This window comes from Notamacropus eugenii, chromosome 1 (genome assembly GCF_028372415.1).
Source record: "Notamacropus eugenii isolate mMacEug1 chromosome 1, mMacEug1.pri_v2, whole genome shotgun sequence".
Taxonomy (NCBI): domain Eukaryota; kingdom Metazoa; phylum Chordata; class Mammalia; order Diprotodontia; family Macropodidae; genus Notamacropus; species Notamacropus eugenii.
In genome coordinates, this window is record NC_092872.1 from 3,837,239 (window position 1) to 3,858,338 (window position 21,100).

Consider the following 21,100-nt stretch of genomic DNA (forward strand, 5'->3'; position numbering starts at 1 on the left):
TTTGGACATGGCTGATGCAAGGAATTTGCTTTGCATCACTTCATATTTGCAATGAGTTTTGCTTTTCTTGCTTTTTCACTTGGTGAGGGAAAAGAGGGGGAAGACAGAGAATTTAGAACTAGAAATAAAATAAAATTGAGTTTAAAAAAACAAAATGAGATGTTAAGAATGAGTCTGGCTCACAGATTACTTGGGGGCAATATTTATTGGTGCTGTTTGATCTAACAAATGGTTTTATCCATACATACTGGAACCAGAAGGACAAAAACAACTAGATGGAATCTGCAAAACACCATCCAAAAGGATCCTAAGTTTAACACGCCAAGAAATGTGACTGCACTAATCCAGAACACTGTTAGATTAAAGAAAAAATATTGCTATTGGTAATGAAAAGACAGATCTTGTACCACAAAGAACCCCACCCAGAATCATACAGGATGATGTTTCTAATATTAGAAAAAAAAAGATTAGAATGTGATATACTAGTACCTAAAGGAAGAAATCTAGATTTAAAAAAATTAAATTCATAAAGCTAAGTATAATTTTACAAGAGATAAAATAACCTTTTAAAAGAATGCTTGATTTTCAAGAACTCCTGTCGAGAGAACCAGTGACGGACAGAAACTTTGCCTCAGTAAGGGAAATATAACAGACAAAATAAACTTAGAATTTTTTTTAAAGTTTTGAACAAGCTGAAAGGACTAAATTTTGGTCAACTGTGTTATCTTGAATAAAGAGACTATTGTCTCTTGGGAATCCCATCATCTCTAAGTATCAGTGATGTAACAAAAAGCGACAATATCAAGAATGTGGAAGGAAGAATAGGAAAGCAATGGATAGGAAGAAGTATCAACTCACTATTTCACATCATTGGGGAATCACAGGAAAATATTCTTCAAATGAAGGCAAGGGATGAGAGTAAGAGGAATCTTATGAACTTCATTCTCATCTGAACCAGACAACAGGAAGTTAAAAATAGTTTTAAAAAAACTTGAAAAAACAAGGGACTGGGCTGTTACTGAAAAAAGGAATAGGGAAATTTGAAAGGGAACACTTAGGGCTGGAAAGTGGATAGCTAAGAGCAAACTTAATTACCACAACACAAAACTAGCTGATCATCAATAGAAGGGAGAAAGGGTGAGACCCAGCAATTTGAGTCTGGACCAGAAGAAAAGGGAGCGAATTGGGAACGAATTGTCCTCAGAAAATAAAAAATACATCTATTTAGTGGTGATTTCATTGTCTGTTCCTTTTCTTTTTCTACCTGGGCCACAACACTGCTTTTGCTCAACATGAGGCCCACAACACTTCAGACCTTCTGCTTGCTGGCCAGGCTTTTAGAGGCTCCCGGGCCATATCACCACCAATCACCACTGCTTGCTTTTCTGATATGATTTTGGCGGTCTAGGGCTCACAGCACTAGTAGGTCTACTATGTTGGATGCAAGGTATGTCCTGAGACACAACATCTTGCTTCTGGCTAAGCTTCCAATGTTCCCTGGGCAACAACACTGACAGATACCACCTCCTCTCTCCTGGCAAGAGAGATAAAAATAAATTCTATTCAAACTATCTAAAAAACCAGCCATTGAGTATCTGGAATTTAAGCTACCCAGATACATTTAAGACTTATATAAATACAATTATACAACATTTTCTGGAAGCAAAGGAAGACTCAAATAATTGGGGAGATATTCATTGTAAATTGTTAGGCTGGACATAAAAATTATGATATTACCTAAAATAACTTATAAATTTAACATTATACTAATTAACTACCAAAGGATTACTTTATATAAGTAAGAAAGTCAGTCAATAAGCATTTGTTAGGCAATTATTACATGCCAAGCACTGTGCTAAGGGCAGGGAATGCAAAAAAGGCAAACGACAGTCCCTGGCCTTGAGAGGGTCACAGTCTAGTAGAGGAAGCAGCATGTAAACGGTCGGGTACAAATAAGCTACAGGAAAAAGAGGAAATAATTAATAGAGGGAAGGCACTAGAGTTGAGAAGGTTTAGGAAAGGCTTCTTATAAAGAAGGGATTTTACCTGGGACTTGAAGGAAGTCAGGAAAGCTAAGAGGCAGAGATGCATGGGGGAGAATCAGTGAAAATGCTCAGTCTGGACAGGGCATTTTTCAAGAAACTGCAAGAAGGTCTTTGTCATTGGATCAAACAAAATGTATGGGAGGAGGGGATAGTATAAGGTGGAAGAAGATTGGAAAGGTAGAGGAGGGGTAGGTTATGAAGCCAAACAAGATTTTGCAGTTGATCCTTGAGGTAAGGAACCACTGGGATTTATTGCATAAAGATTTGACACAGTCAGGCCAAAGCTTTAGAAAAATCACTTTGAAAGGCTGATGAACTTGAGTAGAGAGAGACTTATGGCAAGCAGACAAATCAGCAAGCTATTACAATAGTCCATGCATGAGAAAGTAGTGGCATTATTGGGAGAGAAGAAGGCATATTCAAGAAATGCTGAAATCAACTTGGCAACAGACTGGATATGGGGGGGGGGGCGGTGAGAGATAGCAAGGAGTTGAGGAAAACATCTAGTCTGGGAGACTAGGAGGATGGTGACCTCAATGGTAATAGGAAAGTTTGGAATGGAAAAGGGTTTGGGGGTAGAAATAATGAGTTCAGTGTTGTACATGTTGAGTTTAAGATTTCTAAAAGGCAGTTAGAGGTAGGAGGTCAGGAGCAAGCAGAAAAGTTAAGGCTGGATAAGTTGATTCAATTATAAACACACACACACACACACACACACACACACATATATATAGCTATTCTTATGTATGAATATATATGTACATATATGTATATGGGTGTGTATATATGTGTATACACACATACACATATATTCTTTCACATGACTGGCAATTACTTATGCAATGAAGTCCATTTTAATGTTCCAGTTGATAAGCATGAACTGCATCTCTCAAGTCATGCCCTTCATTCCTTCTCATTCTGGGAAGGTGGGTGTATCCATAAAACAAAGACACTACAAAAAGAAGAAACTCTGGAAGGAAATGACTCCTGGCAGGAAAGGGTGGGTGCTATTCAATTCAATGCTGCGTACTTGTAATGCAAAAGTAGGGAGCAATAGTGACAATACTAGAAGTTAAGTGAAACAAAATATAGTTCAACACCGAACCTTAAAATAACTGATGAATATATTGAGGCATATTTAATTAAAGGCAGATAAAGAGACAGATGGTCACTTTTCCGTAAAATCTAATCGATTTCTAAGTATTTCTGAAATAATTTATAATCTTAATATTAAACATCAGTACAATGAATTAGACTTGCTCTGTAATGATTTACATCTAAATAAAGTAACGAATCCATTAAACATAACTAACTCTTTAGTAACTCTCCATCTCCATCTGGATTCTTTGTCTAATTTTTCCATTCACTTCTCTTAAATATCTATAGTCTGCATTTTATTCTTTTGATTTTAGACTTTGCTTAACATTGCTTCTTAAAGATTTGTCATATTTATTGATATTCTTTATGTACAATATTCCATTGCATTAATATATTTTAATTTCTCTAAGCAACTTGCTTCCAGATATTTTTGCAATTACAAATAGTGTTGCCATTAAAAAAAAACCCAAAACTTTGAACAGAACTTCTTTGTTGCTCTTTCTAACATGCAAGTAATAATAACAAAGTACTATTATTTATATGCTGTTTATTATCTATTTACAGATTATTCTTCCAAAAGATTGTACAAAACTTTAAAGATTTTAAAAGTTTGATATTATACCAATAATGAATCACTATCACTTGCTTCTCCCAAATTCATTAACACCGAGTTTCATGTTTTTTCTTATTCTTGCCAACATGATAACTGGGAGTTGATGCCTCAAAGCTACTTCAATTTGCAACATTTGCTTGTGAGTCTAAGCATTCTTTTCAGATGATTAACAAATGATGCTCCCTGCTTTCAGAACTGTCTGTTCTTGTCCTTTGATGATTTATCCATTATGTCCTAGAAGTTACCTTTATAAATTTTAAACACTTCTTTCCATATTTTAGATGTCAAGATTTTCATCATATTTGCCACAAATATTTACCCAAAATGTATTTTTTCTTTCTTTTCATCATAATTTTCATTTGCATAGAAAATTTTCCCTTGAATCTATCTTGCTCTTACTAACTTCTCATGTATGTATATGTATATTATCCATACTCATGAATATGTATAAGTCTCTTATCCAATTGAGTTCAATGAGTCATGTGGTGTGATCGGCAAATCTAAATCCATTTCCCAACAAATGGCTAACCAATTTGCCACCAAATCCTTTCCCCATTAAAAAAGTTCCTCTAATCCTAGCAAACAGCAATTACATATATATACACATACATACACACATGCATACATATATATGTGCACACATATGTGTATGTCTGAATATATGTATGTATGTGTATACCCACATATATATATATATAAAACAAGCATTTTTGTGGCAAGCACTATGTTAGCATACAAATATATGGAAAAAGAAAGACAGCCCCTGCCCTCAGTTTCCATTCTAATAGGGAAAATGACATCAAAAAAGGAGCTGAAATGGGGGAGGACATCGGATCAGAAGCAAAGCCAGAAGTAGCATAAAACATGGCTGGCCTGAGTCCTTCCTCCAAAGAGAAGATTTATAATATTAATTGGTTTCATATAATAATATTAACTGTATATTATAAGAATATTCAATATAATAATTTAAATATTGGTTATATAACAATAATTATATTGTAGCAATATAGTGATGATAATCAACTGCGAAGTACTTCTGTATTCTGATCAACAAAATGATCCAAGATAATTCCAAAGGACTCCTGATGAAAAGTGCCATTCCCCTCCAGAGGAAGAACTCAGGAATTCTGAGTTAAGACTGGAACATGTTTTTCTCACTTTATTTCTCTTGCTTTTTTTTTTTTTTTTTGCAATGTGACTAATATGGAAATGTGTTTTGCACAATTTCACACGTATAATTGATATATTGTGCCTTCTTAGTAGATGGAGGAGTGGTAGCATGTGGGGAAATAATTTTCAACTCTAAAATGTTTTTTAAAAGAATGTTATAAATAAATAATATTTTTGAAAAAAAAAAAAAAGCATTGTGAGAAAGGAGTATGGTCAGCCACAGTGCCCTAGGTTTGGTGTGGTCTGCTTCTGATATCCTGCCCCTCTTCTCTTTCCTTCCTCTACACTGCATCAGAGGATCTGATCTTTTCTTTCATTTTTTCAAATCCTTCAAGATTCAACCTTCTAAGAGGTTTGTTTTGTTTAGTACTACTCTCTATCTTAATCTGACCTACTCTAATTTTCCCTCCCCACTTCATGGTTTGGGGTGAGATGTGGGTCTATGCCTAGTTTTTACCAGATTGCTTTCCAATTTTCCTAGCAATTTTTTTGTCAAAATACCACGTTCCTCCCCCTGCAGCTGGGACCGTTTATCAAAGACTAGGTTACTGAAATCATTTATTTCTGCATGTTGTGTACCTAATCTATTCCATCGATCAACCACTCTGTTCCTTATTCAGTACCAACTGTTTTGATGAAAACCACTTTGTAGTTTAGTTTGAGATCTGCTACTGCTAGGCTGTCTTCCTTCATTTTGGTTTTCATTTATTCTTTTGATGTTCTTAAACTTTTGCTCCTCCAGATAATTTTTTATGATTATTTTTCTATTGGTATGGCAGTGAATAAGTAAATTATTGCATTTTTATATTGATCATTTTTTAATCATATTTATTATGTTGACTTAGCCTACCAATGAGTTCTTAGTATTTCTCAGTTATATAGGCACCTTCTGCAAGAACCTTTCCCCAGGCTTTTTAAATCTTAGTGCCTTCCCATTCTAGCACCATTTTGTGGTAGAAAATAATTGGAAAAATCACGTGATGTCTGTTAATTGGGGTTTGACTGAAAAAGTGATGATTTATATATGTATACACACATATGTATGTGTATACACACATACATATATACATATGTGTGTGTGTACATACATGCATACATACATATATATATATATGGAGAGAGAGGGAAGGAGGGAGTGAGGAAGGGAGGGAGAGGGATAGAGGAAGGGAAGGAGAGAGAGAGAGAGAGAGAGAGAGAGAGAGAGAGAGAGAGAGAGAGAGAGAGAGGAGGGAGAGAGAGATGTGTTATGTTAAAAGAAATGATGTAGATGGCTTCAGAACAAAGTGAACTGAGTGCCAAGTGAAGTGAGCAGAACCAGAACAATGCATGCAGTGATGGCAAGATCATAAGGACAAATAGCTCTGAAAAACTTAGAAGCTCTGATCGACATAATGACCAACTATAAGTCCAAAGGACTTCTATGAAACATGCTGCCCACCTCCAGATGAAGAGGTGAAAGTCTTGGAATTTGCAATGAGACATATTTTGGGGATGATATGGCTAAAGTGGGGATTTATTTTGCTTGATTACATATATATATATTGCCTTCTACTTTTCCTTGGGCTCAAATTTGCAGGGTATATCAGCTAGAGTTGCACCTTAAACTTCTTTATTATTTGGAAAACATTACTCCATTCCTTCCTGTGATTTTTGGTGGATAAAAAATAGTCTGTTATTTTAATTTCCTTTCTTTTATATTTGAAGACATTTCTCCTGTATGGAATCAGTTTCTTATCATTTGAATTGTTAAAATTTAACTACTACATTTCTTGGCATTTCAACCATAGGTTCTCCTCATCTCTCCCCAAGCCCCTGCAACAGAGGTAATATGCTCATTCTTTCCATTTATTTTCTGTGTTCAGAAGTTCTGAGCAGTTTTCTTCTTAGCACAGTGTCTAATACATAGTGGACAGTTAATAACTATTTATTGAATTGAACTGAATTGAATGATTAAACTGGATTTTTTTCTATTATGTGGCTCAAGTATTTTGTTTTTACTTGAAATGTTCTTCTGGGATGCCTGTAATTTACACCTGTCAATGTCTATGCATGTTGTCTTTGAGATCAATGTGTTTTGCTTTATGGAGATCATGTTCTCTTTTAACCTTATTGCTTTTGGCTTCTGTTATTCCAAATTTTCCTTTATTTCTGTGCATTTACATTTCCAATCAGTTATTCTCTTTCTTTCCTTTGGTGAGGATCATCACAACAAATTCAAATTTTTCTGCCAATTATTTCTGCTGTGCAGACCATAAATTCTATACTCACAATTCTTATTTTTCTTTTATACCATGTTGAACATCTTACTGTGGGTTCCATGCTCTTTTGTGAATTCACAATATATTCTGACTCAGCAAATATTTATTGATTTTCCTTTGTCTTACAGTATTTATTTATAGATGTCTTTACTTGCTTAGCTGATCTGGAGGTCATATCACTTCTGTAATTAGTATCTTTCCTCTTAGATTAGCTGCATACGTATCCACAAGATCCTTAACCAAATTTTCTTCTTCCCAAGATTTTTCATAATTTTGGTCCTTTTTTCTCTTGTACTATTCTATTGCTCAAACTGCTGACTCCTTCCCCTTCGGTTATGTCTCTGGGGCCATTTTATTATTAAATCATCAGCTTTAAGCTCTACCCCAAATGACTTCTGGGGGACAGAACTGACCCCCAGTCAGATGTTGACTCTTCGCTTCAGCCTTAGCGGAGTGTCGTATAGCCACACTAATGGGTCCTATCCCAGTTTTCTGTGTTCCTCAGTACTCTGAGTACTCAGTACAAAACACTCCCAAACTGCTGTTCCATCCAAGACAAACTTCTGCCTTTGGGTCCCCCCCGCAACCTTGAGAAGAGGTGTTTCCCTACCAACACTTCTAATTTGTGAAATAAGTTTCAAGTGATGTCTTGCCATTGGCTCAAACAAAATTCATTATGTCTTGGAAACCAAATGATCTTTCTCTTCCCATTTTTCCTGCCTGTCAGTGCCACTGCTGTTGCCCCATTCATCTGTGTTCTAAACCTCTAAGTCATCTTTAACTCATCATTCTCCTTCACATTCTATATCAAGCCACTCTCATAACCCTATCAAATCTTCTTTCAAAGTATATCTTCTATCAGCAAACTTCTTTCTCTATTTCCACTGCTTTAAGCCTGAGAGAGCTCCATTTATTCTCTGATTACTGCCACAATATTGTGGCTAGTCTGCTTGATTCAAGTCTACATTATTCTAATCTATCTATCCAATTAAATATCAAGTTTGAATTCTTCTGCCTGGTTTATAAATCCCTATATAATTTGACCTCCTATTAAGTAACTAGCTCTTTGGACATGACTAGTCATTAATTTACACAGTACACTCTAGACACACTATCTTCCTCTGAATATATAAGGCTAATTTCTGTCTCCACATCAATACTCATGTTATTTCATTTTTTAAAAAAATGCCATGTCTCCCCTCTGCCTACCTTTGCCTGTCCTCTAGAACTAGAGCAAGTGCCAAATCCTCCTTGAAACCTTCTCCAGTAACTACAGTGTTCCAGTCTCCAAACTATTTGGAGTTCTCTTTTCTTACCTTCTATTTATAGTCATGACCAAAATCTTATTGTGTAAATCTTAGATATTTATTTATATAAGGTATAATTTAGAATTGTTTAATTTATGCAAGTCTTTTTCTGTGACTAAGTTCCTTTAGGGAAAAGATCATATCCCATACTAATGTATTCTCCATGGATGCTAGTAATTCTAATCAAGATTTTTTAGTTGCTAGAAAGTTTGGAGATGGTCTTACAAATTCTTACATTCTTTTCTCAAACTGATTTTCTGCATCAGAGAATGTAAACTTCAAAATGTGATCGAGAACTAGAGAAAAACAGGAAAAGGTTCAATGCTTGTTTGCCCATATGCTACAATTGAAATAAAGATTCCCAGCAATTTTCATGTGATTAGAAACAGACACTGGTTGTGTTTTCATACCAGGCAACACCCTGTTTTCAGCGCAAAGCCTGGCTGCTTGCCAGAATCGGCCTCTAAAAGAAAATCAAGTAGACATCACATCCAGAAACAGCAAGTTGATGGTAGATGATGTCAAATGTTTGGGTAGATTTTTCTGTCCGTTTGGATTCTAGAAGTGTGATAGCACTGTGTTTACCTCGATAAAGTGGAGAACCACTGAATCAAGAGAAAGTTAACTTCCAAGAGGTCTTTCCTCCTATGATAAATAAAGTCAACCACAATGCCATCTTTTGAATGGTGATGACACTTCCTTCTAGGTCTCTACTGAAATTGAGCGAAACAAACAAAGCAAAACTTAGGAGCGAGCTGCAGAGCTGTAGATGGTAAAACTCTCATCTGGTCCCAGGGTTCACTTTATTAGTAACTATTATAGCAGATTACTTATATATGAGACCAAGGAGCTTTTCTGCTTCTCTTTACAGTTCAAAGAACAGGGACAAACTGGGAAAGGAAGGAAGGGAAAAGAGTAGGTGCAAGGCACAGGGGAAATAAAGCTATTAAGCATGTTTGTATGAGTAGGTCTGATGGTCAACATCAGACAGAAACGATGCACAAATTATGTAGCATTATCTGTGCCTCTTGCCCCTTCAATTAAAAAAATAATTAAGAATTATCTATATTTCTAAACCACTAGCGAATACCTCATGTTAAGGTTGAAAGGGATGTAATAAATCATCCAATACAAAACCTCACGTTAGAGGTGGGGAAATTGGTCCCAGAGAGGTGAAGTAGCTTGCCTACAGTGACAGAAATCATAGCAGAGCTTGGACTAGAATCTAGATGTCCCAACTCCTGAGACCAGTGCTTTTTCTATTATACTGCATTGCCTCATAAGATCTCTTTAAAAGAGAGAAGGGAAGGAAGGAAGGAAGGAAGAAAGAGAGGGAGGGAGGAAGGCATATATGAACACATGTATCTCTTTATAAATTACATTTACACACATACACATAAATATATATGTAAATACACACACACACATATATACGTATATATAATACGTACACTTCCAAAGAGTCTAATAACTCCAGAGAGTCCAACACCTACCTTTTACTCTTATAAGAAATAAAAAAAAATAATTGTAGCATGATTATTCAAGTTTGTATAAATGTCTCAATAGTAAAACATGGAATTAAAGAAACTGAACACAGGCCAAGTAGTCCAAACCATCCCTAGATTTTTGATCTAAAAATCCACTGTACAGTGCACTCAGCTAGGTATGCCACATAATCAACACAGGCCACTAGGTAGAGTAGTGGATAGAAGACGCTGAATGAGATAGAATGAATGCTCCTCAGATGTGAAGATGGCTCAAAGCTGAGGCAATAACTACCACACTGGACAACAAAGGCTGGATTTAAAAGGATCATGTTAGGCTGTTGGGTTAAATCCAATAAGATGAAAATCAGGAGGAATACATGCCGTCTTACACCTGGCTACAAACCATCCCCTTCACAATACAAGATGGTGGAGGTGTGACTAGTCAGCAGTTGTTCTGAAAGTGATCTGGGGATTTTAGTGGGCTTCAAGCTCAAAATGAGTTAGAAGTACGACATGGAAGTCAAAAAATGTAATGTACTTTTGGGCTGAATTAAAAGGACAAAGCTTTTAGAAATAGCAAGGCGAGTCCCTCTGCACTCTACCTTTGTCAAACATCAACTGAATTATGTACTTGTAGTTTTCATTCTTTCAAAGGTGATTAATAATGACATTGTGAAAACCATTCAAATGATGTCAGGCAGACTAATGAAGGGCCTCAAGTACATGTTCTATGAGGATCATTTGAAGGAAATCGGTATTTTGAGGGGGGAAGAGAAGACTCAAGGAGAATATAATACAGTTGGTGGTTTCAAGTATTGCAAGGGTTATCATGTGATGAAGGGATTAGATTTGTTCTACTTGTCCCCAGCAGGGATTTACGTGGCACAGTGGATACAGCACCAGGCCTGGAAAGACAAACACAACATTTGAGTGACAATATTATGACTGTAAGGGAACTTCATCCCTGATTTTATGAATCTTTCAAATTCAATTTACTTGGAAAAATTTTCTAGATTAGATTCTAACTATTTTATAAATTGCTTAAGAATATATAATAATATAATAGGATAGGATAGGAGATAATCACATATTATATATCCAATAGGAGCAGCTGGTGATGCAGCAGATAGAGTGCTAGGCCTGGAGTAAGTTCAAATCCAGCGGCAGACTTGTACTAGCTGCATGACCTTGAGCAAGTCACTTAACCCTGTTTGCATCAGTTTCTTTATCTATAAAATGAGTTGGAGAAGGAAATGGCCAACTGCTCCAATGTCTTCTCTAAGAAAACCCTAAATGGGTCACAAAGAGTCGGACATGACTGAACAACAACAGATGTATATAAAGTATATACGTAAATACATATAGATATGGACATGTGAGAGAAGTGACATCAGACTAAATCATGGCTACTATACTACAGTGCACACTCGTGAAATGCCGTGCACTTCAAGGACAAACTCTGTAGAATTCTCAGTAATATTAACAATGTCACTATTTCTTTAATAGACTTCATGCCATAATTCCATTTCCTAATTCTCACTGTTGCTCCCATATAATTAGATCATCAAAAAGGATTACAACCACATTGTATTTATATCATGCATCACTAGAGTGGATGACTTCATTCCCAGCACTGGCATTCTTCCTTTATTTTCTCCTGGGGAGGCAGTCCAGGTTGGCAGGGAGTTGATCAGTATGACTGTGACATGAGTCTTTGCCCTTTACCCAACCAGTGTTTCAGATGGTTCCAGTGCTTCTTCTTTTGGCTTTTGTCAAAGGGGTGATGGAGAATGGGAAGGTGAATGGTGAATGGAATGGTGGAAAAGTGTTTTTGATCAGCCTTAAAAAGAGAAAATGTAGGTTGAGGTTCAGACTGCCTGAGATCTGAAGAAAGGAAAAGGTGTTGACAATAAGTGAGGCAAAAGTGAGAGCCTGGAATTTTTGGTTAAGAAAGGTGAGTGGGAGGTTTTTGTAGTCACCTGCTAGGCCTATATTGATTACCAGTAGGGAGAAAAAACCAGACATAAATAAGTTGATCCAGAGGGTTAGCCTAAGAAAGGCTAGAAATGTGTATTGACCCTGGCTGTCTCATCCTGAAAGAGCTAACAATTTCCCTGGGCTGACCCATACCTGGAGGTCTTAATAACTATAGCATGAGAGTCCTGAATGGCAGGATAAGGGGCTGGAACCAAGGAGCAAGGAGTCATCTGGACTGTGAAGGTCATTTCTTTTGTGACCAGAGCCTTTTCCCAGTATTATACAGGAGAGAGTAGTAGTGTAAATGAGAAACACACATATAGAAGCCTGAAGTAGGCAGGACCCCTCCCCATCCCAAACAGGAAGTTTGTTTTACTCTTTATGGACTATAGAGGTCTGGGTATCCCTTTGGTGGGGGTACAAAATAGGAAGTATGGATAGGGGAGAATAGTCCTCTTAACTCTCTATGGTCTCAGACACCAGTTCTCATAATTTTCATGCTTTTCTGTAGCATTAAATAAAACTTCCTCCTTTCGTACCTTTGCATTAGCAGTCCCTCAATCCTAGAATGCCCTTTTTATTTCTATCACTGGATGACCTAATTCATTGCAATACTCAATCAAATGGCACGTCCTTCAAAAGGCCTTTCCTGATCCCACAAGTTCCCTGGTTGTTAGTGTCTCCCCAACAGAATCGCTTTCTGTTTATTTTGTTTGTATACATCCAGGGTTTCCATCTCTGTGCAAACCCCTCCTTCTCTTCCCCTCCAATAAAATGCAAGGAATAATACAGACCAGAGCTCCAGCTTTTGACACAGCTTCCTAAGGCTTTGCGAGAAGCCTAACTCAGAATAAGTCTGGGTCTTTCAGACTTGACAGTTACCCCTTGTCCTTCAAGTCAACATGCCCCTCTAATCAGGGCTTTATCCTTCCTGAACATCCTTTGTTATCGTTAAGTAAACTTCCTTTTTGTTCAACATTAGATGATCTACAAATATTATTCCATTTTCCAATTTCAACCCTGAACCACTAGACTGTTATGAGTAAAGCCTGGTCCACATCACTACTTGAGAGGCTTCTAACCTTTCATTTGTTTGTATTCTCAGAACCTAGCACCTAGAACCTGGAACATAGTAGGTGCTTAATAAATGCTGGCTGATGGATTGTTGTCTTATTAGCGTAAGTGCTTGCAGGGGAGCTAAGTTTCCTTATTGAGTGAATGAGCCAGATATAGAAGTTCTATTGATTTTTCTGGGCAGGGACAAACCAAGGATGAAGCAGGGAACATTTGAGAAAAGCTTCCACCCCCAATTGACCCTGGTTCCTGGTGTCTGGCGTGACATTCTTTTATAAGCAAATGCGGGTGGGGCATTACGTAAAGATGTTGCTGCTGGTAAGCCTAAACAGCCACTGTGACCTGGAATACAATTTTCACCAGTGGACTGACCTTAGCAACAGGGTTTTACAAGATCTTTGGTGGCAGATTGTCTGAAAACTCAAGTTGATTTGAAGAAATAGGAACATGATTTAACATTCTATGTTTACTTTAGGAAGACAAAGTTTAATTAAACACATTTCGAAACTCTCCAATGACTCTACCAAAGCTCAAAGTTCTGGATTAGATCCACAGACCCTAAAGCAGGTGATCAAAAGAATTTATTCAGACAAAAGCAAATTGTTGAGGGCAAGGGAAAAGGGAATGGGAGTTCATATGGGAAAAAGAGAAATATTACTTGTGAAAAATGAGCAAGTAAATTTGGTAGATGGATTTGACTTCCACATCAAAAACAAAACCAAAACAAAACCAACAAACTGAAAACACGTTCTTAGACAATCTTTCCAAACTGATCTGTTAACTACGTATTCATTAGAACCCTTCAATTAATTTTATAGAACAAGAAAACAATCCAATAAAATAATTTTTCTGATTTTTTGGTTTCCCTGTCACTTCTTTTCAGTTATATTTTAATTATTTTTTATTTTTAAAGTATTTTATTTTTTCCCCAATTATATATTAAGAAAAAAAATTTTTAGCATTCATTTTTACAAGATTTTGAGTTCTATGCCCAAAAGACAATAACACTGTGCATACCCTTTGACCCAGCAATACTACTTCTAGATCTATGTCTCAAAGAGATATAAAAATAAGAAAAAGACCCACATGTACAAATATATTTATAGTAGTTCTTTTTTGTGGTGGCCAAGAAGTGGAAATTGAGGTGATGCCCATTAATTAGGGAATGTCTGAACAAGTTGTGGTATATGAATGTAACGTAATATTATTGTTCCATAAGAAATGATAAGCAGATGGACTTCAGAAAAACCTAGGAAGACTTACATGAACTGATGCTGAATGAAGTGAGCAGAACCAGGCAAACATTGTACATAGTAACAGCAACACTGTTTGATGACTAACTTTGATAGACTTAGCTTCCTCTTCTCAGCAATGCAAGGATCTAAGACAACTCCAGAAGACTCATGCTGGAAAATGCTATCTACATCCAGAAAAAGAACTAAGGAGTCTGAATGAGATCGAAACATACCACTTGCTCTCTCTTTTTTTCTTGTTTCTTCTTTCTCATGGTTCCTCCCATGGGTTCTCATTCTTCTTTATAACATGACTAATGTGAAAATATGTTTAATGTGAATGTATGTGTACAGCCAATATCAGATTGCATGCTGTCTTGGGGAGGGGGGAGCAGAGAAAGGGGGAGAAAATTTAGAACTCAAAATCTTATGGAAGTAAATGTTGCAAACTAAGAATTAATTAATTAATTTTTTAAAAAAGATTTTGAGTTCCAAATTTTTCTCCCTCTCTCCCTCTCACCCCTCTTGCAAAAATGGCTGGCACTTTGATATATTTTATATATGTACTATCATGAAAAATATATTTTCATATTCATCACAGTTATGGAAGAAGAAACAGATCAAAAGTAAATAAAACCATGAAAAAAATAAAGCATGTCATTTTTTTCAAAGGGAAGTAGAGCACAAATATGCTTCAATTTTTGTAGATGGTCAAAGAGAAACATATATTTTCTTCCCACTCTAGTTAAAGAAAGGAATTGACTTAATCAGAAGTCCAAATTATTCTTTTTTATTCTTTTCATCAGTCTTTAAGCTCATTAGACCTTCTAAAACATAATGATGAGAGAGGGTATATGAAATTCAAAGAAATCACCTTTTTCTACTTGTCTAGCTCTTGTAAAATATGTTCTGTGGAGAAATTTAAAATGAACATAACATGGTGTTTTTTAATCAGCAGTGCATTCCCATTTAATGTAAGTAGTTCATTATAGCAGGTACAAATGGCTGTGTAAATCCAAACCTATAATGATGATCCCTAGCCATAGGTCTGCAGGACCAGAAAGAACCTCAGAGGCCACTTCATCCAACTCTTTCATTTTACAGAAAACTGGTAACCCTGGATCCTGACCCCCAGTCTGTGGCCCCTTCCTTCACTTGACTGACCTCTCAGAAAGCCTTGTTTCAGTTCTGGATCCAGTGCCTGTTATGAGGTTGGACATCAAGGGTGGGTCTTCAACAATTTAACCACTTCTTTCCCTCAGATGACTTCTCTCTAGCCCGGCTACTCTGCCTAGAATGATTTCTCAGTGGTCAATATACTCCCACACCATTACACTCTCTTCATCCCAAGGACTGAACCCTCAGATGACATTGAACAAACCCTACTCCATATCCCCCACTTCTACCTTCCTCCCATTCCCCCCAATATATCCCCCAAATGTCCTAAAATGGACCTGCCTTCCCCTTTCACTGTGCTCTCCAAATGCCTGCGCCAGTGTTAACACATCTGTTTTCATCTTGAACCTTTTCTGGGTGGCCAAGTGAATAAAATGCTGGACCTCAAGTCAAGAAAACGAGCTGAAATCTAGCCTCTGATGCTTCCTAGGTGTGTGACTCTGGGCAAATCTCTTAATCTCTGTCTTTCTAGCACCTACCTCCCAGTGTTGTTGTGAGGGAAAACAAGGAGACAACGTTTGCTTTGCAAACCTTAAAGTACTGTATAAATGCTAGCCATCATTACTAGGCAGAACAATTATGATCAGGCAAGGGAATTCAGACATTTAACACGGACATGGACATTTAATACTCGGGAGTGATGTCAAGGACAAGCATATGACCATCTGTGTGTAGCTGAGGGGAAGAATACAATCTGATAATTGAGTAGACTGAGGAACTGGGAAAGTAGGGTATGTGAAAGAAAACAAAGGATTCACTCCTTGTGACCAGTGAGCCTTGGAGTATGGGGGAAAATGGAATCAGTAATGGAAAAGGGGGCCAAGGATGCTGTGTCGTCAGGGGGGAGAGCCAAAAGATACAGGGTGTAGGAGAGAGGGAACACCTACTATGTGAATACTTAATAGCTACCATGAAGAACTGGGTCTTCCTGACTCCAGACCCAGGACTCTATTTAAACCACTACCTACCTACCCTGTGTTCTTTATGTTCATTCTAACTTCCTTTCCGTCCATCTCTCAGTTCTTCCAAAGGCCATCACTGGTTACATTCCTCCTCCTTCTCTACTTCAAAGTCTTGGAGAAACAATTCAACAATATACTCCAGTCCCTTGTCCCTGTAACCTCTGATCATGACTTGCCAAGCCCCAACTTTGGAGCACTCCTCCCATCCGTTGTCTTTGCACCTATTCATGTACTACTCAGTGAAACTGAAGAAAATTCAGACTCTATGCTGACTGCGTCTGCTACAGATTTATGTTACATAATGTCAAGTAGGCCTTCACAATAGCAAGGCAATCCTTTTATAACTCCCTAATAAATTCACTAATTCCAAATGTCTTCATTCTCCCCAAAGCCACCTATAGCATCCCCTCCACCCATCCTCTCATATGAGGGGATGCCCCTTCTCTTTACCAAAGCAAATCCTTCTATATGGATCATTTATTCTTTTCCATGCTGCCTTCTCCCAGAAGATTTCCCTTGAAGTCTGGCTTCTGAATGGATTGTTAAAGTGCAAATTTTCTCTCCAAACTTAGCAGTGATCTCTGAATTTCCAAATCCAATGGCCCTTTCTCAGTCTTCATCTTTCTTGACCTCTTTGTAGCTTTTAACAATAAAATTTGCCTTCTCCTAGTTACTCTCTTTTTTATATGTTTCATTTTTGTGGGGTTTTTCCTTGTTTTTAATGTAGGGGTTTTTTTTTTTGTTTTTTTGTTGTTTTTTTGGTGAAACAAAACTCTTGGCTTTCTTCCAGACCAGTACTTCTCAAACTCTGCTGGATCACAAGCAGTAACTATGGGTTTGCCGCAAGTCTGCCTTGGTTCCCTTCTCTTCTGCCTCTACACTATCTGGCTTTGTGATTTTGTCAGCTCCCATGAGTTCAGTAATCATCTCGACACATAGGATTCTTAGATCTATTTATCCAGACCTAATCTTTCTCTTGTTGTCTAATCTGGCATCACCAACTGGCTACTAGATATCTCAAATTGAACAACATTATATATTTAATCAGAATATCGCTTTGAATTAGTAGAGAATCATCATTTAATAGCTAGGGAAGATTTAGAGACAGCTGAAAAGGAAACTGGATAAAATTATTATAGGTTTAAGAAACAGCACTTGAATAAAGGCTGGATTAAGTGAATTTATTTAGAATGCAGAAGACTGAGGGAATTTAGCAATATGCCTCCAAAGCAACAATTAATTCCCACAGTGGTCAGGACAAGAGGAAATGAATTCAAATTCCACTGGGGGATTGTGGATTAGATTTCAGACAACTTTTTTTTCCGTGATGGTTTCCTTGTAACTCTACTAGCAGAGATCAAAAGCAAAAAAAGAATGACTTCTCCAAATCCCTTTCCGTTCTATGCATCGATGATTTCTAGAACCTGCAACTACTGGCAACATGTCTTAAACTCTAATCCAAATCCTGCCATGAATTTTTCTGGGAAGATAATTTAAATATATCAAGATTGCCTTTTCAATGTCTGAAATAGAATTCTTTCTATTTACATTCCTTGTAGAAATTAATAATTAAAGAATAATTTAGAGCAGTATAAAATACCATCATATCAACAATTGCTTTTTGCAAAAAGTATACTTTTTTTAAAAAAAGGTATGAATTTTACAACATTCCATTTAGGTCCCTTTCCAAGAAACAACCAAGGAACCTCCAGACAGAAGTAACACAGAATCTCAGACCTTGTCACTCATGTTGTAGAGATCTGTACTTAGCAACAGCATGTGTCTATGAGAAAGTAATCTTATTTTGAGTTATATTCAATTTTCAATTACCTAAATATGGATTATCTACTTCCTGGATAATCCTGCAGTACATTTGCAAAGTCAATGTGGCTTGCCTGGGCCTCATAGCAACTCCTCCTGGGGTACTTCCCTCATCATCACTTATGAGTACTTAAATTAAAATTAAAATAATGATTTAAAGATAATTTGAAAGTGAAATCTATTGCAAATGTGTTATTCAATTCATAAAGTATTCAAAACATAGTATTTTTAAATAAACACATAGATTTTCTCCCCTATTTCTTCCCGACATGGATAATTGTTACATAAAAATATAATTGTACTTCAGGGATTTCAGATATCCGTACTCAAATCAAAATTAAAATTGCCTTACACGTGGACTCCTCCTTCACCTCTGAACATGAAGTCATAGAGATACTGACTGAAAAGGGGCCTCTGGAGGTCAAGAAGTCCAGTTCTCAGCCCTCAATAGTAATCCTACCTAAAACATCCCCGACAAATAATAACTCAGATGTAATTCTATATAGCCATAGAACTCTATGCTTCATAGACACTGGTCCTTTAGTTCTCCATGCAAAACTCTCTACATATTGTCATGTTTAAAGAAACATTGTCATCAAACCAATTCATTTCAAATTGCACATAGGTTAGACAGGCACATTGGCCAAACAAGGATCTACAAATGAATTTGCTAGAAAGTCTAAAGTCCCCACAGTTCTTCAAACACACCCAATTAATTTTCCACGTGTCACACAAATGGACTATTAGCCAAATATATCTGAAATAACAGATGTCTAATAGAACTTAAGAGAAATTTTACAAAATAACTACATTTGGACAGAATGCAAAAATCAGGTTCCAACAGATGGTTAACTTCAAAACCCTGACCCCATGACCTTCCTTAACACTAGATTAGTATCAACAGTGCTTGAGCTTTTTTCCTCCCCTGAAAGTGGGTCAGGATGGAATTTATCTAAGTATTCTGATCATCTAACGTATCAAGGTTTCAAAATGATTGCTCAAAATCTGTTAGTCTTTTGCAATAGTTCCATGACCTGCGCTTTCATTGATGTGGTACTCCCTCTACAGTCATGGATTACAACTGCTTTCTGCCTTAGTAGAGGTTTTTAACACTTTCTTTAGATGAAAATGTCGCCACACTGACACCAAAATGCTGATCAACCTTTCTGAACATAGGGACGCTAGTACTTGGAAATAGGTGTAAAGTCTAACACTGGGTCCTGCTTAAAGGCATGAAGCCTTTTCAGATTAGAATGAAGAAAAAGAACATATGCTTCAAGGACATGGGATCTGAGGAAGTCTCTATGCTACCAGGAAGTGTCAGAGGATGTCAGTGGAGGTAATCTACCAAAAAAATGTAACTTCATGATGACTGAAAATAGATACTGTTCACACAGTCTCTTCTTATTCCACATACTAACCTTCACATTTTTCCAGAATCTGAACAGTTTCTCCTATTTCCAGGACTAAGCCTTGGGGTACAGATCCACGAAAGCTGCATATCACTAGAAAGGCAAGAATAAATATAGAAGTTAGGATTTTTTAAAATGGAAACATAAATCTTGATACTGAAATTAAATACTAAATGCTCTTAAGCTACTCTGCGAGTAAGGTACATTAAATATTTCAGGTCATGAAAGTATCATTAAATTATGACAATAAAAATCGAGGTATGATCACCTTACATTTTTATAAAGCATTCACTTCGTCTATATTCTCCTATTCTATGAGAAAACCAGAATGGCTATTATGATCCCCTTTGTACAAATCAGGACACTCGATGTGGGAGAACCCCGTCTTTGATTTCATCTCCTTTTGCAGCGTGCCTTTTCCAAGGGCACAAACTAAGGTCACATTCTGAGACCTGGATTCATGTCTCCCAACTTTCCAGCCCAGTTCTCTTTCCACCATACCCGATTATCCCACTAACAATGTTGCTACTGGTTGCTAAATATATGTTTGAATATCTTAGTAGTATCTGACACAACCAGAGAGGCACTTGCTTTTGCAGTAAGATCTAGCCCACATATTTCATTTTTGCATTTCAATCTAGTTAAAAATACTTTTTTTTTTTCCAAAAAAGAGAGGAGCATGAAGAACTTTCCTCTCTTGACATGACTGTTTGCCGGGACTGTTCTGAGCTGTTTCTCTTATCGATGTGTGTGATTTCGTAGCTATCTCATCACTTCTCACAGGATCAAATAATATTTCTAAGTGACATAAAATCTAACCCTAATTGCCATCTTCAACTCTCAAGCACTTATCAGAGCACAGATACAAAACTGGTGGGAACCTTAAAAGGCCAAGGCCAAGCCCCTCTATTTACAGATGAGGTCACTGAGGTACAGTGAGATTAAGTGACACCCTGTATCCCAGAGTCACAAATGTCTGAGGAGGGATCTGAATTCAGGACTCCAAACATAGTCCCCCTAGCTACTATACCACACTGCCATCTCTTCATGGATTTCTTACAAGCATTTCAATTTCAATATGTCTAAGACAATTGAATGTTTCTTTCTCCACCTACCAACCTCCCTGCCACTGTGGTAAGAACCACCATCATTCCAGTGACCCACATTCATAATCTGAGAGTTATGCTAGACTCCTTCCTCTCTGTTATTGCCCATACCCAATCATTGAACAAGTCTTGTTCTTTCTGCCTCCATAACACACCTGCTACACTCATACAGCTACCACCTCAATTCAAGCACTAATCAACATTTGCTTGGGATTTCATAGCCTTCTAATTGAATTTCCTAGTTCCATTCTCTCTGACACTATGATCACTCTTCCTCAGTGGTGTCAAAATGATCTTCTAAAACACAAGACTGGCCATGTCATTGTCCTACTCAAAAATCTTGAGATAATGCCCACTGAATG

The 21,100-nt window shown here is 37.0% G+C and overlaps 1 protein-coding gene across 1 annotated transcript in view; it reads right to left on the minus strand.

The window, feature by feature from the left end:
* DOCK3 (dedicator of cytokinesis 3) overlaps positions 1–20,131 on the minus strand; it is a 409,824-nt gene extending 389,693 nt beyond the window's left edge. The window contains exons 1-2 of the mRNA XM_072612190.1: positions 19,996–20,131; positions 19,642–19,725 (exon numbers count right to left, since the gene is read on the minus strand). Of these exons, the coding sequence (XP_072468291.1) occupies positions 19,642–19,725; positions 19,996–20,131 (220 nt within the window). The remainder of the gene's footprint in view (positions 1–19,641; positions 19,726–19,995) is intronic.
* Positions 20,132–21,100: the final 969 nt, after the last annotated feature.